Raw genomic sequence first — 25,654 nt, 5'->3', positions numbered from 1 at the left:
CCCCATATCCCCATGTCCCCATGTCCACATGTCCCCATGTCCTCATGTCAACATTTGCCCATGTCCCGATGTCCCCATGTCCCCATATCCCCATGTCCCCATGTCCCCATGTCCCCATGTCCCCATGACCCCATTTGCCCATGTCCCCATTTGCCCATGTCCCCATATCACCATGTCCCCATGTCCCCATGTCCCCATGTCCCCATGTCCCCATGTCCCCATTTGCCCATGTCCCCATTTGCCCATATCCCCATATCACCATGTCCCCATGTCCCCATGTCCACATGTCCCCATGTCCCCATGTCCACATGTCCACATGTTTCCATTTGCCCATGTCCCCATTTGCCCATGTCCCCATGTCCTCATTACTAATTATCTTGGTCGTCTGTCATATCCAACAAAGGCGTTGATGTGCTAATCATCAATGGCATGTGTCTTCAAGTGTCTGTATGGGCCAATTTTGGATGCACATAGTCTCTTGCACGTCGGACAAGGAAAGTTCGATGTGCCTGATGCTGACAGTACTGGCACCTGATGTCGTCTATCTCGAGTGTCCCGCAGGAGTTGACATCGGCTTTCTTCAAAGGTCTGGCAGGCAGTCCTTGTGAGGGTTCGCCACTGGATTTTATGAGCTGCAATATTCTCGAGGTCCTTTGGTTGGATGCCACAGTACTGGAGCTCAGCCTCGATGCAATATTTGTAGCGCTTGCGGGGGCGCCCCTGGTGTCTTTGGCCTTCACAGAGCTCGCCGTGAAGAAGCTGATGAGGAATCCTTGACTCATCCATGTGGCTGACATGTCCAGCCCACTGGAACTGGGCTCGCATGATCATCACCTCGATACGAGTTGATTGTGCTTTCTCCAGAACCTCAAAGTTTGACACGCGGTCTTGCCAGCGTATGCGGAGTATAGATATGAGACTGCGCAAATGGAAAGCTTCCAAATTTTTGATGTGACGCCTGTAGGGTTTCCAGGTCTCACATCCATAAAGGAGATGTGAGAGAAGGACTGCTCTATACACCAACAGTTTAGTTGACAGTCGGATGTGGTGGTGACTCAACACCTTATTGCGCAAGAGACCAAGTGCCTGGCTGGTTTTACAGATCCTTGCATCAATCTCCTTGTCAAAGGACCCATCACTTGATATGGTGCTGATATGTCCTCATATCCCCACAGTATCTCCCCATGTCCCCTTATCCCGTGTTCCCGTGTCTCCATATCCTCGTGTGCCCATGTCACCATTTCCCCATGTCCACATATCCCCATGTCCCCATGTCCCCATGTCCCCACAGTGTCCACGTGTCCGCATATCCTCATATCCCCACAGTATCCCCATGTCCCCATCTCCCCATGTTGACGTTTCCCCTGTCCCCATAGTGCCCCATGTCCCAATAGTGCCCCATGTCCCCATCCCTGTGTCCCCATGTCCACATATCCCTATGTCCCCATGTCCGCATGTCTTCATGTTCCCATGTCCCCATGTCCACTTGTCCCCATGTTCACATGTTCACATGTCCCATGTCCACATGTCCCCATGTCCACATGTCCCGATGTCCACATGTCCCCATGTCCCCATGTCCACATGTCCACATGTCCAGATGTCCACATGTCCCTATGTCCACATGTCCACATGTCCCTATGACCACATGTCCCCATGTCCCTATATCATCATTTCCACATGTCCCCGTGTCCCCATGTCCCATGTCCACATGTCCCCATGTCGACATGTCCCTGTGTCCCCGTGTCCTCGTGTCCACGAGTCCCCATATCCCCATATCCACATGTCCCCATGTCCACATGTCCCCGTGTCCCCGTGTTCTCGTCTCCCCGTGTTCCCGTGTCCCCGTGTTCCCCATGTCCCCGTGTCCATGTCCCCATGTTCTTATCTCCCCATATTCCGTGTTCCCGGATTCCCATTTTCCCATGTCCCCACAGTGTCCCGTGTCTCTAAGTCCCCGTCTCCCCATATCCCCACGTCCCCACATCCCTGTGTTCCCGTGTCCCCATGTATGCATATCCAAGTGTCTCCATGTCTCCATATTCCCGCGTCCCCATGTCCCCCATGTCCCCATGTCTCCATGTCTCCATGTTCCCGTGTCAGCATGTGCCCCCGTCCCATGTCCCCCTGCCCCCCGTGTCCCCATGTTCCCATCTCCCCATATCCCCATATCCCCATGTCCCCGTGATCCCGTGCCCCCATGTCCCGATGTCCCCATGTCCCCATGTTCCCACAGTGTCCCCATTTCCCAATATCAGAGAATATCCCTTTTACTCACACACAGAATGATCCGGGCCTGAGAGAATATCCCTTTTACACAAACACAGAATGAACCCGGACTGAGAGAATATCCCTTTTACACACACACAGAATGCCAGTTTCTGCTTAATTGAGAGTGAGCTTTCCTTTGTACCTGTCAGTACTATTGAGGGAGTGCAGCGAAGGTTCACCAGACTGATTCCCGGGATGGCGGACTGACCTATCAAGAAAGACTCGACCAACTGGGCTTGCATTCACTGGAGTTCAGAAGAATGAGAGGGGACCACATAGAAACGTTTAAAATTCTGATGGGTTCAGACAGGTTAGATGCAGGAAGAATGTTCCCAATATTGGGGAAGTCCAGAACCAGGGGTCACAGTCTAAGGAAAAGGGGTAAGACATTTAGGACTGAGATGAGGAGAAACGTCTGCACCCAGAGACAGTTGAACCTGTGGAATTCTCTACCAATTCACCAACTATATTCAAAAAGGAGTTAGATGAAGTCCTTACTACTCGGGAAATCAAGGGGTATGTCGAGAAAGCAGGAATGGGGTACTGAAGTTGCATGTTCAGCCATGAACTCATTGAATGGCGGTGCAGGCTAGTAGGGCCAAATGGTCTACACCTGCACCTATTTTCTATGTTTCTATGTTTCTATGAAACCCACAGACAATTACCAGACATTGACAGGTACAGGATAAAACCCACGCTCTTGTCTCAGAAACTGATATACAGAGTAAAATTCTCATTCACATACCAGAGATGGGCAGATACAGAGTCAAATCCACCATACCAGACACCCACAATATTAATTCTATATTTAACTGTTAGCGGATCAGCGATTGAAAGTGTCAGTATCAATCCTATAATTACCAGTAATCCCACACTGAAACTACACCGCAGATTGAAAGTGGCAGTTTCAATCTTACCCTCATCTGTCAATCAGAATCTGTCACATATTATCAGAGAATGAGAGAGGCAGTATCGATCCAACACTCACCTGTCACATAGTATCAGAGAATGACAGAGGCAGTATCCATCCAACACTCACCTGTCACATAGTGTCAGAGAATGACCGAGGCAGTACCTATCCAAAACTCACGAGTCACAACGTGTCAGGGAATGACAGAAGCAGTATCTATCCAACACTCACCTGTCATCAGAATCTGACACATAGAATGAGGGAAAAACAGGGGCAGTATTTCTAAAAAAAAACTCACCTGGCAATCCAACTCTGCCTCACTGTACCAGAGATTGAGAGATGCAATATCTATCCTATGTTAACCGACATATCACGTACTGATAGTAATATCAGAGAATGAGAGGGACAGTGTCTATCCCATATTCAGTAGTCAATCCGACAATGAGACACAGTACCAGAGAGTCACAGTGGCAGTGTCTTTCCGATATCCTCCCTCAATCCCACACTGGTGTACTTTATCAGAGAATAAAATATAGTTCATTTTTGGAAAAATAATACATCTATCTGTTAGGTCACACTGTATTAGAGAATTGGAGTTAAATGATTTACATATTGTATTCCACTGACAATCAAACACTGCCACACAGTAACAGAGAGTGACATATACAATATCTATCCTATAGTCAACAACAATACCCAAACTGATATATATGACCAGAGAGTGAGTGGCAGTGCCTGCCCTATACACACTGCCAATCACACACTGACAAAGAGTACCAGAGAGTGAGTGTCAGTATCTGTCCTACACACCTGTCAAGCACACACTGGCATACAGTGCCAGAGAGTGATTGACAGTGTCTGTCCTATACACACCTGTCAATCCTATACTGACACACAGGATCAGAGATTGAGTGGCAGTATCTGTCCTATACAAACGTGTCAATCTTACAGTGACACAAAGTGCCAGAGAGTGATTGACAGTGTCTGTCCTATACACACCTGTCAATCCCACACTGTCACACAGGATCAGAGATTGAGTGGCAGTATCTGTCCTATACAAACCTGTCAATCTTACAATGACACACTGTACCAGATAGTGAGTGACAGTGTCTATCCTATACACACCTGTCAATAACACACTGACACACAGTACCAGAGAGTGAGTGGCTGTGACTGTCCTATACACACCGGTCAATCACACACTGATACACAGTACCAGCGAGTGAGTGGCAGTGTCTGTCCTATACACACCGGTCAATCCCACACTGACACACAGTAGCACAGAGTGAGTGACAGTGTCTGTCCTATACACACCTGTCAATCACACACTGACACACAGTACCAGAGAGTGAGTGGCAGTGTCTGTCCTATACACACCTGTCAATCACACAGTAACATAAAGTACCAGTGAGTGACTCATAAAGTTTCTAGTCTTCCTTATCCATGCAATTTAAACCTGCCCCATTGCACCAATGTGTGACAGAAACAATATCAATCCCTTTTCAATGGACCATTGAGTGTAGGCCATGGTATTGTGGTTAATGTATTGAGCTGGATAGGGAACTGGTTGGCAGACAGCAAGCAGAGACTTGGGATAAATGTTTCCTTTTCAGAATGGCCGTCAGTGAATAGTGGATTGCCGCAGGGCTTAGTGCAGAGATCCCAGCTATTGGAATATGCATCAATGATTTCGATGAAGGAATTGAGTTTAATATCTCCAATTTTGCAGATGATACTGAGCTATGTGGCGGTATGAGCTGTGAGGAGGATGCTAAGTGGCTGCAGGATGATTTCGACAGGTTAGGTGAGTGGGAAAATGCATGGCAGATGTAGTATAATGTGGATAACAGTGATGTTATCCACTTTGCTGGCAAAAACATGAAGGCAGTATATTATCTGAATGGCGGAAGATTAGGAAAAGGGAAGCTGAAATGTGACCTGGGTTTCATGGTACATCAATAATTGAAGGTTGGCATGCAGGTGCAGCAGGTGGTGAAGAAGGCAAATGGCATGTTGGCCTTCATAGCTAGGCGATATGAGTATAAGAGCAGAGAGGCCTTGCTGCAGCTGTACAGAGCCTGGTGAGGCCTCACCTGGAATATTGTCTTCAGTTTTGGTCTCCCAATCTGAGGAAGGACATTCTTGCTATTGAGGGAGTGCAGCCAAGGTTCATTAGACTGATGCCCGGGATGGCAGGACTTACATATGAGGACGGACTGGATCGGCTTGCCCTGTATCACTGGAGTTTAGAAGAATGAGAGGGGTTCTCATGGAAACATATAAAAATCTGACAGTATTGGACAGGTTAGATGCAGGAGGAAAGTTCCCGATATTGGGGAAATCCAGAACCAGGGGACACAGTCTAAGGATAAGGGGTAAGCCATTTCGGACGGAGATGAGGAGAAACTGCTTCATTCAGAGAGTTGTTAACCTGTGGAATTCTCTTCAACAGAGAGTTGTTGATGCGAGTTCATTAGATATATTTAAGAGGGAGTTGTATATGTCCCTTACGCCTAAAGGGATCAAGGGGTATGGAGAGAAAGCAGAAAAGGGGTACTGAAGTGAATGGTCAGCAATGATCTTATTGAATGGTGGTGCAGGCTCGATGGGCTGAATGGTCTACTCCTGCACCTGTTTCTATGCTTCTATGAGACAAGCCAGAGTCAGCAACTTTAGGGGAAGGAAATCAGTGAGTATAGAACTGAACTCAGCCGGACTCAGCACCTCCAAGGGAGGGGAGCCAGTGAGTATAGAAGTGAACTCAGCCAAAGTCAGTACCTTAAAGAGAGGGGAACCAGTGAGTGTAGAACTGAACCCAGCCAGAGTCAGCACCTTCATGGGAGGGGAACCAGTGAGTGTAGAACTGAACCCAGCCAGAGTCAGCACCTTCAGGGGGCGGGGGGGGGAGGAACCAGTGAGTGTAGAACTGACCCCAGTCAGTCAGCACCTTCAGGGGAGGGGAACCAGTGAGTGTAGAACTGAACCCAGCCAGACTCAGCAACTTCATGGGAGGGGAACCAGTTAGTGTATAACTGAAACCAGCCAGAGTTGGTGATGACAGTTCGGAGCGGAGGACAAGTTGCCTTCAGGCGTGCGATGTGTTTCAATTTCAGGACAGTGACAGAGATGAGTGTATGGGGCAGGAATTTACTGCTTTGGGACGAACAAGAGTATAAAAAATGTTCCACAGGATCTAGAGTTGTTTGTTCTGAATTTCTGTCCTGTACTTGCAGTAATAATTTAGTAAACTCCTTCTCCAGGGTATTCAATGGGCAGGATTTGTAGACGGTAAACTCAAACCAAACATCACGTCAAGATCTGACAGAATCACTCGACTCCTCAGGACCTGAATATCATCAGCGTTTGAATGTGGAAGGAAAAAAGTTTGTCTCTTCTGTCTGTCGGAACAGATTTCAAACAATAATGTGACTGGAAAAGCATCGAGACACACACACCCGAGTGAGAGTGTTCCAGTGCATTGACTGTGGAAAGAGCTTTAACCAGTTACACAGCCTGAAAAAACATTGCAGCATTGACAGCGGGGAGAACCCATACACGTGTTCTGTGTGTGGACTGGGCTTCAACTGATCGTCCAACCTGGAAAGACACAAGGACACCCACACTACGGAGAAACCGTGAGAATGTGGGGACTGTGGGAAGTGATTCAATTTCCCATCTGATCTGGAAGTTCATTGGCGCAGTCACACTGGGGAGAGACCGTTCACCTGCTCCGACTGTGAGAAGGGATTCACTGCATCATCCAACCTCCTGACACTACAGAGTGTTGACATTGGGGAGAGACTGTTCACCTGCTCCGACTGTGGGAAGGGATTCACTACATCATCCACCCTTCTGACACACCAGCTAGTTCACACTGGGGAGAGGGCGTTCATCTCTTTCACGTGTGGGATGGGATTCACTCAGTCATCCCACCTGCTGATGCACCAGTGAGTTCACACTGGGGAAAGGCCGTTCACCTGCTCTGAGTGTAGGAAGGGATTCACGGAGTTATCCCACCTGCTGACACACCAGCAAGTTCACATTGCGGTGAGGCCGTGCACCTGCTCCGTGTGTGGGAAGAGATACACTCAGTCATCCAACCTGCTGAGACAGCAGCGAGTTCACAAGTGACTGCAGGGTTTGGATTCTGCTGCTGTCCCAGATTGAATAATGTCCATTCTGACAGTTGTATTTCTTTCTGCTGATATTGATTGCTCCTTTAACTGGGCTGGATTTTAATGTTCGGGATATTTGACAAATTAATCAATGGAAAAATGGCCAGATAAAAATATTATGCTGATTATGTTTGCATCGATACTTCACACTTTAAAAACCATTAGAAATAGGAGCAGGAGTAGGCCATTGACTTCGCAAACCTACTCTGCCATTTAATAAGATCATGGCTGACCCGATCTTTGGCACAGCTCCACTTTCCTGCCCGCTCCCCATAACCCTTCACATCATTATCGCTCAAAAATCTGTCTATCTCCACCTTAAATATATTCAATGACCCAGCCTTCACAGCTCTCTGGGGTAGAGAATCCAAAGAATTACGACACTTCGAGAGAAGAAAATTCTCCTCATCGCAGTTTTAAATCGGCTACCCCTTATTCTTAAACTATGCCCCCTAGTTCTAGATTCCCCCACGAATGGAAACACCCTCTCTGCATCTTCCTTGTCACGCCTCTCAGTATCATATATTTCAATAAGATCATTTCTCATTCTTCTAAACGCCAATGAGTATCGGGCCCAACTTGCTTAACCTATCTTCATAAGTCAACCCCTTCATCTCAGAAATTAAACTAGTAAAGATTCTCTGAACTGTCTCCAATTCAAGTATATCCTGCCTTAAATAAGGAGATCAAAATTGTATGCAGTGCTCCAGGTGTGGTCTCACCAAGATTCTGTACAATCGTAGCAAGACTTCGCTGTTTTTATACGCCATTCCCTTTGCAATAAAAGCCAACATTTCTTTGCCTTCATAGTTATTTGCGTATTGCATACTAACTTTTTGTGTTTCATGCACAAGGACGCTCAGGTCCCTCTGTACTGCAGCATTTTGTACTATTTCTCCATATAAATAATAAATTGAATTTTTATTTTTTCTGCCCAAGTGGATAACCTCACACTTTCCCAGATTATACTCCATTTGTTTGTCCAATCAATTATACTGTCTACAGATTATTTCTGTCCTCCACACAATGTACTTTCCCACCCATTTTTGTATCATCAGCAAACTTGGAAACATTACACTCGTTCCCTTCATCCAAGTCATTAATATATATTGTAAATAGTTGGGGCCCCAGCAGTAATCCTGGTGACACCCCACTAGTTGCCTTTTGACAACCGGAAAATGAACCATTTATCCCGACACTCTGTCTTCACTTAGTTAGCCCACCCCGCAACCCCATGAACGTTTATCTTGTGCAGTAACCTTTTATGTGGCACCTTATCGAGTGCCTTCTGGAAATCCAAATATACCACATCCACTGTTTCCCCCTTATCTACCTTGCACATTACAACCTCAATGAACTCCAGCAAATTTGTCAAACATGATTTCCCATTCTTAAAACCGTACTGACTCTGCTTATCTGTATTATGCTTTTCCAAATGTCCTGCTACTGCTTCCTTAATAATGGACTCCAGCTTTTTCCCAATGAAAGCAATTAGCCAATTTTCTGTCTCCCTCCTTTTTTAATTAGGGGTGTTACATTTGTGGTTTTCCAATCTTCTGGGACCTCCCCAGAATCTAATGAATTTTAGTAGATTACAACCAATGCATCCACTGTCTCTGCAGCCACTTCTTTAAAGGTCCTAGGAAGCGGGCTGGCAGTGCATAGGCATCAAGCTTTTATAGATGGTTTTGGATTGGTTTGGATGCCGGTCAGCAGTGAGATCCCGCAGGAGTTGGTGTTGAGCGGGCTGGCAGTGCATATGCATCAAGCTTTTATAGATGGTTTTGGGTTGGTTTGGATACCGGCCAGGAGTGAGGTCCCGCAGGAGTTTGTGTTGGGTCCATTGCTCTTTCCTATTTTTATTAATGATCTGGATGTAGGCGATGGCACAATCTGCACATTTGCAAAGGATACCGAGCTTTGAGCGAGTATTTGGGTCTCGTCTGCCTCAGGCAGATCTTACTGTTTTGGGAGATTGGTCTCATTACTGGCAAATAGTGTATAACTTAGATAAGTGCACGTGGGCAGGATAAATGCTCAACAGTCATTCATGCATCAGGGGTAAGCACTGACGAAGGTGGAGACAGAGAGAGATTTGGGCATTTTAGCACATACATCTTTAAAGGTTCGCAGCATCTGGGCCACTCAGCCCTCGAAGCAGATTCGGGAGCGGCGTGGAGGCCTGTCCCAGCAGTCTGACTGCTCAACGACCTGCGAGCACCATTGGTGCGACAAAATGGCTTTCTCTGATCCAAATGGAGTATCTCACACTTCCGACTTGAATTCCACCTGGCACAGTTTGCCGCTCATTTTCTTGCAGACAAACCCACAGATATTGAAGACCATGAAGTAAAAGCACTATCCCTCGGTGGTCTCGAACCACCACCCTGTTAGTTAACAGTTGGTTAATAAACGAACGTGCTACCCAATTGCACCACAGAGATGTTCGGCATTAGCAACAACATATGAGGTTATCGAGCCGAAACTTCTGATCACAGTGAGCAAGCTATCAACTGTCCATTCTCTGTTTAGTTATCCCAATTAAAGAAAGTAGCATTCATTGTGGGAACATGCAAATGGTTGATGAAAGAAAACATGTCAAGCAAATTGATCAGAAAACCCGCGGCAAGCTATTAGCATTGTTCATCAATCAATTAACATGGTATCTGGGTTTCTCACAACTTTGGGAAGCTTTCCACGAGTTCTTCTGCTATAGTATTCTTCAATGTAGGGATCAGATATACACGTGGTTGTTTCACTGCATGCCCTGGGAACCAGGCACTCTAGAGCCGAGGCTAATGTTGGGACCCTGCTCTTTCTGCTCTATATGGGGGTCAGCAGCATGCAAAGTGAAACAACGTACCACAGGCCTGTAATGGAGCCTCGACCCATCCTGCTCTGTGAGGGTCTCAGTCCCACACTGGGTGATGGAGTAACATACCACAGGTGGGGATGGAGCCAGGGCTTTCCCTTCTCCGTGTGGGGTACAGTACCACACTGGGTGAGATAGAATATCATATCACATGTAGGGATGGAGTCTGGGCTTTCCCTGCTCCGTGTGGGTCTCAGTACCACACTGGGTGATAGATTAACATACCACAGATGGGGATGGAGCCTGGGCTTTCCCTTCTCTGTGTGGGTCTCAGTACCACACCAAGTGCAATAAACAAGATGCATAAGGCGGAGGAAGGAACCTGATCGCATTCTGTTGTGTGGAGTTCAGTACTTCGCCGGGTGAGATGTGCAAACTCCACACAAGCTGAGCCCCTGGGGCAGAGCCAGTAGCTGCCACCCTGCAATGACAGATAGGAAGCAGAGATTGAGGTTGTATTTTCACATGTTTAAGCTCCTTTATTAGGCGATTCCTCAGCTGTGAATCCCCCAGCAAAGACTTCAAGGACTGTATAATATAAATGGGATTCAACATCAGCATCAGAAAATCTCTCCTTGATTCGCGACTCTTATCTCCATGCAGCTTCTCGCTGCTAAAGAGTGAACTTAGTATAATTTCACCTTGGCTCGCGGTCAATGCGGCTCAGTGAATGTCGGGCTGTTTGAAATGCAAGGTAATTGGCCGCCCCTGAACCAATTTACAGCTTGCCCCAGCCATGAACAGCGCATCATTCTTTGCAGTGGGACAAAATACACTTCTATGCCTGTTGGTTTCAAGTCAGCAGTAAATGACTAGACTTCTTTCAACGTATGAAACTAGAACTGCCGATTGACACTTTAAATGTTGCAAACATTTAACTGCCGGTATCAGATCAATCATGGTTATCATGAGGCATCCACGTACCTTTTTGCGCTACACACTCACTTATCACAGCATGGCTATCAGTCAATTCACTGCCAGTGTGAAAAAATGCAACATTTTCAACTTAGCAATGTGTGCAAGACTGTAATCAGAGAGCGCTTGGGCCATGGGCAGTGATAACGTATCCTAAGCATTAAGATATTCATCAGGCCTGGGCCCCTCCTGTATTTCGCATTGGCTCACTGTGTGCCTATGTTTAGGATTCGCAGGCGATTTCCCAGCTCTGAATTCATGCAGTGTTTTATGTAATTCACTGTGTATTTGACACAGTGAGATCGAGCCTGGTGTACAAACTTTGTATCTTTATCAACACTTCATAGAACTAGCCTGGTGTGCAAGCTTTGTACTTTTATGAACATTACAGCAGAACATTAAATCAACAGATGGAACTAGAATTGCTGATTGACACTGTAAGTTTTCGCAACATTTAACTGCAGTGTGAGAAAAATCGCAATTATCATGCTTCCATGTACGTTTTAGCGCTGCATCACCCTAACAAACCGAGCTCATCACAGCACAGATATCACGCAATTCATAGCCAGTGTACAAACATGCACATTTTGAACTTAGCTACGTGGGCAAGACTGGAATCAGAAAGTGCCTGGGCCGTGGGCAGTGATAACTTAATTTGAGCGTTATGATTTTCATTATCATTGTACATTACATTAACACAATCTGCTCTCCAAGATCTGTTTGGGCCCATCGCCCCGAAGTGAGGACTGAGTGGGCGAGCTAATTCCTTTCGGGGTTAGGTTTTCTTTCAAAAAGGTGTGAGAAAATTCTGGATTACTTCCTTGCAGACCGATATAGCTCAGTTTGGAGAGCGTTAGCTTTAAGACCAAAAAGTACCTTCTTCAATTTCGGGTTTTGGCAATTTTAGATTATTTTATTTTAAGGGGAGAGGCTGGTTTTGTATGGGGACAGTGCTTGAGGAATGGGCTGTTCAGCGGTTCCATGATAATTTTCAAAATTTATTTTGTTAGATGCAGCGCTCTTTTTCTGTTACTTTCTATTTACACTCTGCCCAGTTTTGAATATGAACAGTGAAAAAAGTTTAAGCGATGTAATGTGTTCAATGTTTATGCAGTAACTCTGTCACCCAGTGTGAGCCGGAAACACGATCCCGTCAGGCTGGGTTTTCAGACACATTCAGCGCACTTTGTGGTTAGTTAGCTTAGTGGCATAGAGCATGGTGCTACTAACGCTAAGGTCGCTGGTTTGATCCCTGTATGGCCATTTGCATGCAATTGATTTTTTTTCGGTTTTTCATAACATTTAAAATCCAATCTTTATAATTAAACAAATCTATACAAAATCCCAAGGGTTGGAAATTATTTGGAATAACATCCATTGCTTCTTTGCCGCCGGGGTGGAGAGGCACATATTTCTGTTTATTTGTGTTTCTTGTTTTGCTGATAAACAATAAACTGGCGGCCTGTTCCCTTAAGAACGGACAGACAGAACGTTTCTGTCCCCAGAGATAAGCAAAAGGCTTCAGTTCAGGACAAATACACCAAATGAAATGTTCACCCGGCACCGAGAGTGAACAACCCAGAGAAAAGGACAGGGAGAAATAGATTTAAGTGGATGCCTACCCGCACTTAATACTGTAGTTGTGCCGACATGTCTTTCATAAGAACAGAAGAACATAAGAATTTGCTACGAACGGTTTTACCTGGCACGAATGTGATGTGAATTTCGAACAGCAAGGAGGAAAGACTGCGTTTGTCTGCTTGCTGGCAAAGTCACTTGCAGCAGCTTCCCTGGTGGTCTAGTCGCTAGGATTTGCACTTTCACTGTTCGCGCTCAGGGTTTGCTTCCCGGTCAGGGAACAGTGTATTTTGGGCTGTTTGAACTGCAAGGTAAACGGCTGCTCCTGAACAAATTTACAGCTCACCACAATGCTGCTGTCGCAACCTTCAGCAGCGCATCATTCGTTGTAACAATACAAAATAGTTCTGTGCTTGCTGTTTCAAAGTCAGCAGTAAATGACTTGATCTTTCTCAACAAATGGAACTAGAATTGCTGATCGATGCTGTAAATGTTTCTATTCATGGCTTATATTACTCTTTCATGTACCTTTTGCACCACATCACCCTCGCTTATCACAGCACGGCTATTAATCAATGCATTGCCAGTGTGGAAAAATCCAACATTGTAATCTTAGTAGCTTCTGCAACACTGTAATCAGAGAATGCCTGGACCATGGGCTTATCCTGAACATTAAGATATTCATTTGACTTGGCCCTTCCTGTATTGCACATTGGCTCACTGTATATCTATGTTTAAGTTTCACAGTCGATTTCCCATATCTGAATTCCCCAGCAGAAGCTTCATGGTGTGTTTGATCTCAAGGAGATTCAACATCAGTATCGTTAACTCTCCTTGTTTCACGACTCTTATCTCTCTTCAGCATCTTACTGCTAAGGACTGAACCTGTTATAATTTCACTTTGGCTCGAATTCAGTGCGGCTCAGTGTGACTTCGGTCCGTCTCCATTTCACAACCCATCAGTGCCATCAAAAGAACGGGGAATTTTACTAAAATTTTATATTCTGAAATTTGAATAAACACATCAGCATATTTCACTGTGTCTTCAACACTGTGAGATGTAGCCTGGTGAGCTTTGCATCGTTATGAACACTTCAGCAGAACATTAAATCAATATATGGAACTAGAATTACTGATTGACACTTTAAGTTTTGCCAACATTTAACTGCAGTCTGAGAACAATCACAATTCTCATTCGGCTTCCATGTACGTTCTGGCGCGGCATCACCCGAACAAACCTAGCTGCTCACAGCACGACGATCAGTGTGGAAAAATACACATTTTGAACTGAGCAACGTGTGCAAGACTGGCATCAGATACTGCCTGGGCCGTGGGCAATGATAACTTAACCTGAACGTTAAGATTTTCATTAACATTATACATTACATTAACACAACCTGAGCTCCGAGATCAGTTTGGGACACATTGCCCCCAAGTGAGGCCTGAGTGAGCGGGGCAATTCCTCCCGGGGTTAGGCTTTCTTTCAAAAAAGTGTGAGAAAATGTTGCTTCATTTGCTTTCGGGCCGAAAAAGCTCAGTTGGGAGAGCGTGAGGCTGAAGATCTAAAGGACCCAAATCTTGGGTTTCGGCAATTTCTGGTTATTTTGTGTTCTCTTCAAATTTAAGGGGAGAGGCTGGTTTTATATGTGGACAATACATGAGGGACAGGCTCTTCAGCGATTGTGCGATAATTTTCAGAATGAATTCTGTTAGATTCAGCGCTCTTTTTCTGTTACATTCTGTTTTCACTCTGCCCAGTTTTGTACAAAAACAGTGAACAATGTGCACGCGATGTGATTTGTTCAATGTTTGTGATGTAAATCTATCACCCAGTGTGTACCGGAAACACACATTCGTTACACGGTGTGATCGGTTAGCTCAGTTGGTTTCAGCATGGGGCTATTAGCACCAAGGTAACGGGTTTGGTCCATGTTCGAATGCTGTTCATATTTTTTTCCGGTTTTTCATTACATTTCATCCAATATTTATAATGAAACAAATTCATACACACTCCCAAGGGTTGCGAATTATTTGGAATAACTTCCATTGCTTATTTGACGCTGTGGCGATGAGGCACATCTTTCTGTTTATTTCTATTTCTTAGTCTGCTGATAAACGATGAACTGGCGGCCTGTTCCCGTTAATGGTCACCAGCAGGAACGGTAAGACAGAACGCTCTGTCCCTCAGAGATGGGCAAATGGCTGCAGTTCAGGAAAAATAATACAAATGAAATGTTCACCCGGCACCGATAGTGAACAAACCACAGAAAAGGACAGGGAGAAATAGATTTAAGTGGATGCCTACCCGCACTTAATATTGTAGTTGTGCGGACATGTCTTTCATAAGAACATAAGAACATAAGAATTAGGAACAGGAGTAGGCCATCTAGCCCCTCGAGCCTGCTCTGCCTTTCAACAAGATCATGGCTGATCTGGCCGTGGACTCAGCTCCACTTACCCGCCTGCTCCCCGTAACCCTTAATTCCCTTATTGGTTAAAAATCTATCTATCTTTGATTTGAATACATTCAATGAGCTAGCCTCAACTGCTTCCTTGGGCAGAGATTCACAACTGTCTGGGAGAAGAAATTCCTTCTCAACTCGGTTTTAATTTGGCTCCCCCTAGGCTGTGCCGCCGAGTTCTTGTCTCCCCGACCAGTGGAAACACCCTCTCTCCCTCTACCTTGTCTGTCCCTTTCATTATTTTAAATGTCTCGATAAGATCCCCCCTCGTCCTTCCGAACTCCAACGAGTAAAGACCCAGTTTGCTCAATCTATCATCATCAGGTTACCCTCACATCTCCGGAATCAGTCTAGTGAATCGTCTCTCACTCCAAAGCTAGTATATCCTTCCTTAAGTAATGTGACCAAAACTGCACGCAGTATTCCAGGTGCGGCCTCACTAATACGCTGTACAGTTGCAGCAGGACCTCGTTGCTTTTGTACTCCATCCCTCTCGCAATGAAGGCCAACATTCCATTCGCCTTCCTAATTACCTGCTGCACCTGCAAACTAACGTTTTGTGATTCATGCACAAGGACCCCCAGGTCCCTCTGCACCGCAGAATGTTGTAATTTCTCCCCATTCAAATAATATTACCTTTTACTGTTTTATTTCCAAGGTGGATGACATCACATTTTCTGACATTGTATTCCATCTGCCAAACCTTAGCCCATTCGTTTAACCTATCTAAATCTTTTGCAGCCTCTCTGTGTCCTCTGCACAACCCACTTTCCCAGTAATCTTTGTGTCATCTGCAAATTCTGTTACACTGCACTCTGTCCCCTCTTCCAGGTCATCTGTGTCTGAACAAAAATACCATTTGCTACAAACAGTTTTACGTGGCACGAATGTGATGGGAATTTCGAAGGAGCAAGGAGGAAAGACTGCATTGGTCTGTATTGTATGTAGACACTCTTTTAATAACTCCAGGAGGCAGTGATATTGTACTTAAACTGTGAAGACTAGTCGTTTATTGCAGCTCCTTGGGAGAGGACACCAAGAGGTGAGCGCACTTTTATACTGGGTTACCTGCAGGGTTCAGGTGACCCTTAGATCTCCAGCAGCAGCACCCTCTGGTGTACAGGTAATGTGTGCAGGGTGAAGGTGGTGATGTGATCAGTAGTGAGCTGTGGGAGCTTTTGGTGAGGGCTGTGTTGGTGCCAGGTGTGATTCCTGTGCATGAAGCTGGCCTTATACATTTCCCCCCTCACGCAGAGACCATTTGGGTGTCACTTTTGTGTGATCCCTCAGTGGGGGTGCCAATGCAGCAGTGGGTAGGGTACATACTCTGTAGAGTGGGTAAGTGTGTGGTGGTGGGCAGGGATAAGCAGCATTTGTGCGGACTGTAATGCATTAATGCAGGCTGAGCGGCACGCAGCCTGCGAGTACTTTCGGAGCAGGCCGGGGATCGGAAGGAGCAGTGTGGCACCTGGCCCAGTAGGCTGGGCGGCCCCTGGCCTGAGAGCACCATCGGAGCAGACCGGGGAGCAGAAGGAGCAGTGTGGAGGCCTGGCCCAGTAGGCTGAGCGGCCCCTGGCCTGAGAGCACCATCGGAGCAGGCCGGGGAGCGGAAGGAGCAGTGTGGAGGGGTGGCCCAGTAGGCTGAGCGGCCCCCGGCCTGTGAGCACCAGCGGACCAGGCCGGGGAGCGGGAGGAGCAGTGTGGAGGCGTGGCCCAGTAAGCTGAGCGGCCCCCGGCCTGTGAGCACTAGCGGACCAGGCCGGGGAGCGGAAGGAGCAGTGTGGCGGTATACCACTTCTGGGAGCAGCACTTTCTGGAGCGGGAGAGCAACGGCAGTGCAGAGTGACTTCACCAATGTCCAGGTCAGTGATTGGAGCATTGGCAGTTACTGCAGGACTGGTGAGGTTGGGGCGAAGGAGCGACGAGAGATTGCAGAGGGATATGATCGGGGCCCAGGAGAGGCGCGGGCCCAGGGGCAGCACGGACCAGCACACACTGCGATTTGTGCAGCAGAACTGGACTCCAGTTAGTCTTGGTTAATCCTTGCCACTGGACCAAGTCCGAGCTCTGTTTAGCCAGTGGGGTTGCTGGAGTGCAACGGCCACCACACATTAAAAAAATCCACGCACATGCATCGTTCACATTTCAAGGTTTAGTTCGGACCTGGAATTTTAGGTGCTTCATTGAAACAGCTGTGAACTTTTTACGTGGAAGCAAGTCATCATGGATTCGAGGGACTGCCGATGATGATGGATGAAGATGGTGGTGGGCAGGGCCACAGGGCTGTGTGGGCTCCTTGTCCTCCGTTTGTGATGAAAGTCTGCTCATTCCAGGGTCTGGCAGGAAAGCTGGAGGGTACTTGTCTCTCGCTCCTGGTGTTGGCCCTGGTGACCAGGGGATGTAATCCCGATCTGGGGCAGGTTGCCAGTATTGGTGGCTGTGCTGCTCATTGAACCCTGTCCCTGTCCCGGCAGTTGGTCTGTACCCACTTTGTGTGTGTGTGAGCCCATCCTGGGGCATCACATCTGTCCCAAAGTTTCAGGCTACATGGTCAGGGAGCCCTCTGGACCTGGGGGTCTCCCACTGGGGCATTCATCTAGCATAAACATTGTCCCTGTTGAACCCGGTGTCCTTTAACAGTATATTTCTTGTATACATGACACATTGGATCCTATGATACATAGTCCAATCTACACTGCTTTCTCTCTTTACAATGTCACTTACAGCATTTACATCAATTCTTGTATCTTGGTCTCTCCATACATGGTTCCATTTGGCATTTTTAAATTTCTGTCATCATCATTAAGCGTTTCAAACTTGTTCTCAACATCACTTACTCAAGCATTCATTACATTTTCTCATCAGTTACTCCGGAATCACAATTCAACGTTTCATTAGGGGTTGAGTAGCTTCGTCTTCATCTATGTCGGAGCCCAAGTGATCAGACAATTCTTCAGCGACGTGGTGAGTAAAGATTTTTCTGTACATTCTCTGAAGGCGCCCTTTCGTTTTGAAGCCTTTGCATCGAAAGTCTCTGTAGCGGCACTGCTGGGCCCTGTGGCTTCCTCCATAGCGCCAGCATGGGGCTAGCCAATTTGCCCCATGTGGTTGACTCAGGGCTGTGGGACTCGGGGCAGCATTTCTGCCTTTAGAAGTAGCCATTCGGTTCAATGCATTCGTAGGTTTAGAGTTCTGGGTGTGGGTCATTATTCGCTTGGAGTCGCTGACTGAAATCACGTATGCCTGGCTCAATTTAATTGCATTCTGCTGGGTGACTGTGATGTCTGCAGAGAGCAGTGTATGGAGGAGATTCTAGTGGCCGAATCCGATAACAAATATGTCCCTTAGTGCTTCGTTTAGATGGTCGCCTAAATCACATGGTGATCTTCTGAAATGTGCAACATACATAGCAATATCTTGGCCTTGAGTTCGCCAGTGATTGTAGAACCGGTGCCTGGCTGTGAGGATGCTGTTTTTGGGTTTTAGTTGACAAGTTATTAAGGTGACAAGTTCCCCATAGCTCTTGGTTGTTGTCTTCGCTGGGGCTAGCAAGTCCCTGACAAGGCCCTTGAGTAATGAAGCGATGCGCTGCGATATGGATGTGCACGGACACAGGCAACGTCAATGTAGCTTGAAACACAACAGTTTAACAATCGGTTATCGCAACTGGAATCACACTGCTTTTAAAATAAACAGGATGATCCGGATTATGAGAAAATACGTCTTAAAGGGGCCATTGATGTACCAGTCCTGGCAACCATCCCGTTTGAACAGACACCGAATGATCCTGGACCGGAAGCACATCCCTCTTACACAGCTGTAATGGCCTTCACGGACAGCAGTTCCCTTTCAAAAGAATAAAGTGGGATGTCTATCATTCCTGTAGGCAATTGTACTGTGCGTGAGTGAGGAAGAGTCTCAGGACCACGCGGGGCTGGGACGGTTGTTCAAGCCACAGGTGATAGACAGGCAGGAAGGAGGGAAGGAAGTAAAACCAACCCAGATAAAAAGACAATTTAAAACATATATATATTTATCATAATAAGAAATTAAATAAATTTGCAATTTTATTGCAAAAAATTGAATTTGATTTGATTTAAATAAATAAATAATTGTTTCTTAATCTATATATTTTTGATTGAACGTGTCCGCATATCCTCATATCCCCACAGTATCCCCATGTCCCCATCTCCCCATGTTGACGTTTCCCCTGTCCCCATAGTGCCCCATGTCCCAATAGTGCCCCATGTCCCCATCCCTGTGTCCCCATGTCCACATATCCCTATGTCCCCATGTCCGCATGTCTTCATGTTCCCATGTCCCCATGTCCACTTGTCCCCATGTTCACATGTTCACATGTCCCATGTCCACATGTCCCCATGTCCACATGTCCCGATGTCCACATGTCCCCATGTCCCCATGTCCACATGTCCACATGTCCAGATGTCCACATGTCCCTATGTCCACATGTCCACATGTCCCTATGACCACATGTCCCCATGTCCCTATATCATCATTTCCACATGTCCCCGTGTCCCCATGTCCCATGTCCACATGTCCCCATGTCGACATGTCCCTGTGTCCCCGTGTCCTCGTGTCCACGAGTCCCCATATCCCCATATCCACATGTCCCCATGTCCACATGTCCCCGTGTCCCCGTGTTCTCGTCTCCCCGTGTTCCCGTGTCCCCGTGTTCCCCATGTCCCCGTGTCCATGTCCCCATGTTCTTATCTCCCCATATTCCGTGTTCCCGGATTCCCATTTTCCCATGTCCCCACAGTGTCCCGTGTCTCTAAGTCCCCGTCTCCCCATATCCCCACGTCCCCACATCCCTGTGTTCCCGTGTCCCCATGTATGCATATCCAAGTGTCTCCATGTCTCCATATTCCCGCGTCCCCATGTCCCCCATGTCCCCATGTCTCCATGTCTCCATGTTCCCGTGTCAGCATGTGCCCCCGTCCCATGTCCCCCTGCCCCCCGTGTCCCCATGTTCCCATCTCCCCATATCCCCATATCCCCATGTCCCCGTGATCCCGTGCCCCCATGTCCCGATGTCCCCATGTCCCCATGTTCCCACAGTGTCCCCATTTCCCAATATCAGAGAATATCCCTTTTACTCACACACAGAATGATCCGGGCCTGAGAGAATATCCCTTTTACACAAACACAGAATGAACCCGGACTGAGAGAATATCCCTTTTACACACACACAGAATGCCAGTTTCTGCTTAATTGAGAGTGAGCTTTCCTTTGTACCTGTCAGTACTATTGAGGGAGTGCAGCGAAGGTTCACCAGACTGATTCCCGGGATGGCGGACTGACCTATCAAGAAAGACTCGACCAACTGGGCTTGCATTCACTGGAGTTCAGAAGAATGAGAGGGGACCACATAGAAACGTTTAAAATTCTGATGGGTTCAGACAGGTTAGATGCAGGAAGAATGTTCCCAATATTGGGGAAGTCCAGAACCAGGGGTCACAGTCTAAGGAAAAGGGGTAAGACATTTAGGACTGAGATGAGGAGAAACGTCTGCACCCAGAGACAGTTGAACCTGTGGAATTCTCTACCAATTCACCAACTATATTCAAAAAGGAGTTAGATGAAGTCCTTACTACTCGGGAAATCAAGGGGTATGTCGAGAAAGCAGGAATGGGGTACTGAAGTTGCATGTTCAGCCATGAACTCATTGAATGGCGGTGCAGGCTAGTAGGGCCAAATGGTCTACACCTGCACCTATTTTCTATGTTTCTATGTTTCTATGAAACCCACAGACAATTACCAGACATTGACAGGTACAGGATAAAACCCACGCTCTTGTCTCAGAAACTGATATACAGAGTAAAATTCTCATTCACATACCAGAGATGGGCAGATACAGAGTCAAATCCACCATACCAGACACCCACAATATTAATTCTATATTTAACTGTTAGCGGATCAGCGATTGAAAGTGTCAGTATCAATCCTATAATTACCAGTAATCCCACACTGAAACTACACCGCAGATTGAAAGTGGCAGTTTCAATCTTACCCTCATCTGTCAATCAGAATCTGTCACATATTATCAGAGAATGAGAGAGGCAGTATCGATCCAACACTCACCTGTCACATAGTATCAGAGAATGACAGAGGCAGTATCCATCCAACACTCACCTGTCACATAGTGTCAGAGAATGACCGAGGCAGTACCTATACAAAACTCACGAGTCACAACGTGTCAGGGAATGACAGAAGCAGTATCTATCCAACACTCACCTGTCATCAGAATCTGACACATAGAATGAGGGAAAAACAGGGGCAGTATTTCTAAAAAAAAACTCACCTGGCAATCCAACTCTGCCTCACTGTACCAGAGATTGAGAGATGCAATATCTATCCTATGTTAACCGACATATCACGTACTGATAGTAATATCAGAGAATGAGAGGGACAGTGTCTATCCCATATTCAGTAGTCAATCCGACAATGAGACACAGTACCAGAGAGTCACAGTGGCAGTGTCTTTCCGATATCCTCCCTCAATCCCACACTGGTGTACTTTATCAGAGAATAAAATATAGTTCATTTTTGGAAAAATAATACATCTATCTGTTAGGTCACACTGTATTAGAGAATTGGAGTTAAATGATTTACATATTGTATTCCACTGACAATCAAACACTGCCACACAGTAACAGAGAGTGACATATACAATATCTATCCTATAGTCAACAACAATACCCAAACTGATATATATGACCAGAGAGTGAGTGGCAGTGCCTGCCCTATACACACTGCCAATCACACACTGACAAAGAGTACCAGAGAGTGAGTGTCAGTATCTGTCCTACACACCTGTCAAGCACACACTGGCATACAGTGCCAGAGAGTGATTGACAGTGTCTGTCCTATACACACCTGTCAATCCTATACTGACACACAGGATCAGAGATTGAGTGGCAGTATCTGTCCTATACAAACGTGTCAATCTTACAGTGACACAAAGTGCCAGAGAGTGATTGACAGTGTCTGTCCTATACACACCTGTCAATCCCACACTGTCACACAGGATCAGAGATTGAGTGGCAGTATCTGTCCTATACAAACCTGTCAATCTTACAATGACACACTGTACCAGATAGTGAGTGACAGTGTCTATCCTATACACACCTGTCAATAACACACTGACACACAGTACCAGAGAGTGAGTGGCTGTGACTGTCCTATACACACCGGTCAATCACACACTGATACACAGTACCAGCGAGTGAGTGGCAGTGTCTGTCCTATACACACCGGTCAATCCCACACTGACACACAGTAGCACAGAGTGAGTGACAGTGTCTGTCCTATACACACCTGTCAATCACACACTGACACACAGTACCAGAGAGTGAGTGGCAGTGTCTGTCCTATACACACCTGTCAATCACACAGTAACATAAAGTACCAGTGAGTGACTCATAAAGTTTCTAGTCTTCCTTATCCATGCAATTTAAACCTGCCCCATTGCACCAATGTGTGACAGAAACAATATCAATCCCTTTTCAATGGACCATTGAGTGTAGGCCATGGTATTGTGGTTAATGTATTGAGCTGGATAGGGAACTGGTTGGCAGACAGCAAGCAGAGACTTGGGATAAATGTTTCCTTTTCAGAATGGCCGTCAGTGAATAGTGGATTGCCGCAGGGCTTAGTGCAGAGATCCCAGCTATTGGAATATGCATCAATGATTTCGATGAAGGAATTGAGTTTAATATCTCCAATTTTGCAGATGATACTGAGCTATGTGGCGGTATGAGCTGTGAGGAGGATGCTAAGTGGCTGCAGGATGATTTCGACAGGTTAGGTGAGTGGGAAAATGCATGGCAGATGTAGTATAATGTGGATAACAGTGATGTTATCCACTTTGCTGGCAAAAACATGAAGGCAGTATATTATCTGAATGGCGGAAGATTAGGAAAAGGGAAGCTGAAATGTGACCTGGGTTTCATGGTACATCAATAATTGAAGGTTGGCATGCAGGTGCAGCAGGTGGTGAAGAAGGCAAATGGCATGTTGGCCTTCATAGCTAGGCGATATGAGTATAAGAGCAGAGAGGCCTTGCTGCAGCTGTACAGAGCCTTGGTGAGGCCTCACCTGGAATATTGTCTTCAGTTTTGGTCTCCCAATCTGAGGAAGGACATTCTTGCTATTGAGGGAGTGCAGCCAAGGTTCATTAGACTGATGCCCGGGATGGCAGGACTTACATATGAGGACGGACTGGATCGGCTTGCCCTGTATCACTGGAGTTTAGAAGAATGAGAGGGGTTCTCATGGAAACATATAAAAATCTGACAGTATTGGACAGGTTAGATGCAGGAGGAAAGTTCCCGATATTGGGGAAATCCAGAACCAGGGGACACAGTCTAAGGATAAGGGGTAAGCCATTTCGGACGGAAATGAGGAGAAACTGCTTCATTCAGAGAGTTGTTAACCTGTGGAATTCTCTTCAACAGAGAGTTGTTGATGCGAGTTCATTAGATATATTTAAGAGGGAGTTGTATATGTCCCTTACGCCTAAAGGGATCAAGGGGTATGGAGAGAAAGCAGAAAAGGGGTACTGAAGTGAATGGTCAGCAATGATCTTATTGAATGGTGGTGCAGGCTCGATGGGCTGAATGGTCTACTCCTGCACCTGTTTCTATGCTTCTATGAGACAAGCCAGAGTCAGCAACTTTAGGGGAAGGAAATCAGTGAGTATAGAACTGAACTCAGCCGGACTCAGCACCTCCAAGGGAGGGGAGCCAGTGAGTATAGAAGTGAACTCAGCCAAAGTCAGTACCTTAAAGAGAGGGGAACCAGTGAGTGTAGAACTGAACCCAGCCAGAGTCAGCACCTTCATGGGAGGGGAACCAGTGAGTGTAGAACTGAACCCAGCCAGAGTCAGCACCTTCAGGGGGCGGGGGGGGGAGGAACCAGTGAGTGTAGAACTGACCCCAGTCAGTCAGCACCTTCAGGGGAGGGGAACCAGTGAGTGTAGAACTGAACCCAGCCAGACTCAGCAACTTCATGGGAGGGGAACCAGTTAGTGTATAACTGAAACCAGCCAGAGTTGGTGATGACAGTTCGGAGCGGAGGACAAGTTGCCTTCAGGCGTGCGATGTGTTTCAATTTCAGGACAGTGACAGAGATGAGTGTATGGGGCAGGAATTTACTGCTTTGGGACGAACAAGAGTATAAAAAATGTTCCACAGGATCTAGAGTTGTTTGTTCTGAATTTCTGTCCTGTACTTGCAGTAATAATTTAGTAAACTCCTTCTCCAGGGTATTCAATGGGCAGGATTTGTAGACGGTAAACTCAAACCAAACATCACGTCAAGATCTGACAGAATCACTCGACTCCTCAGGACCTGAATATCATCAGCGTTTGAATGTGGAAGGAAAAAAGTTTGTCTCTTCTGTCTGTCGGAACAGATTTCAAACAATAATGTGACTGGAAAAGCATCGAGACACACACACCCGAGTGAGAGTGTTCCAGTGCATTGACTGTGGAAAGAGCTTTAACCAGTTACACAGCCTGAAAAAACATTGCAGCATTGACAGCGGGGAGAACCCATACACGTGTTCTGTGTGTGGACTGGGCTTCAACTGATCGTCCAACCTGGAAAGACACAAGGACACCCACACTACGGAGAAACCGTGAGAATGTGGGGACTGTGGGAAGTGATTCAATTTCCCATCTGATCTGGAAGTTCATTGGCGCAGTCACACTGGGGAGAGGCCGTTCACCTGCTCCGACTGTGAGAAGGGATTCACTGCATCATCCAACCTCCTGACACTACAGAGTGTTGACATTGGGGAGAGACTGTTCACCTGCTCCGACTGTGGGAAGGGATTCACTACATCATCCACCCTTCTGACACACCAGCTAGTTCACACTGGGGAGAGGGCGTTCATCTCTTTCACGTGTGGGATGGGATTCACTCAGTCATCCCACCTGCTGATGCACCAGTGAGTTCACACTGGGGAAAGGCCGTTCACCTGCTCTGAGTGTAGGAAGGGATTCACGGAGTTATCCCACCTGCTGACACACCAGCAAGTTCACATTGCGGTGAGGCCGTGCACCTGCTCCGTGTGTGGGAAGAGATACACTCAGTCATCCAACCTGCTGAGACAGCAGCGAGTTCACAAGTGACTGCAGGGTTTGGATTCTGCTGCTGTCCCAGATTGAATAATGTCCATTCTGACAGTTGTATTTCTTTCTGCTGATATTGATTGCTCCTTTAACTGGGCTGGATTTTAATGTTCGGGATATTTGACAAATTAATCAATGGAAAAATGGCCAGATAAAAATATTATGCTGATTATGTTTGCATCGATACTTCACACTTTAAAAACCATTAGAAATAGGAGCAGGAGTAGGCCATTGACTTCGCAAACCTACTCTGCCATTTAATAAGATCATGGCTGACCCGATCTTTGGCACAGCTCCACTTTCCTGCCCGCTCCCCAT

At 46.5% G+C, this 25,654-nt stretch overlaps 1 protein-coding gene across 1 annotated transcript in view; it reads left to right on the top strand.

Moving 5' to 3' along the window:
* LOC139256011 (zinc finger protein 239-like) overlaps positions 1-25,336 on the top strand; it is a 79,115-nt gene extending 53,779 nt beyond the window's left edge. Inside the window, exons 2-4 of the mRNA XM_070874079.1 lie at positions 6,867-7,125; positions 24,907-25,152; positions 25,198-25,336. Coding sequence (XP_070730180.1) covers positions 6,867-7,125; positions 24,907-25,152; positions 25,198-25,336 — 644 coding nt within the window. The remainder of the gene's footprint in view (positions 1-6,866; positions 7,126-24,906; positions 25,153-25,197) is intronic.
* The last annotated feature ends 318 nt before the right edge of the window (positions 25,337-25,654 follow it).

This window comes from Pristiophorus japonicus, unplaced genomic scaffold, assembly GCF_044704955.1.
Source record: "Pristiophorus japonicus isolate sPriJap1 unplaced genomic scaffold, sPriJap1.hap1 HAP1_SCAFFOLD_672, whole genome shotgun sequence".
Lineage (NCBI taxonomy): Eukaryota > Metazoa > Chordata > Chondrichthyes > Pristiophoridae > Pristiophorus > Pristiophorus japonicus.
The sequence above is the reverse complement of the archived record's forward strand: the minus strand, read 5'-3'. Positions and strand labels throughout refer to the sequence as shown.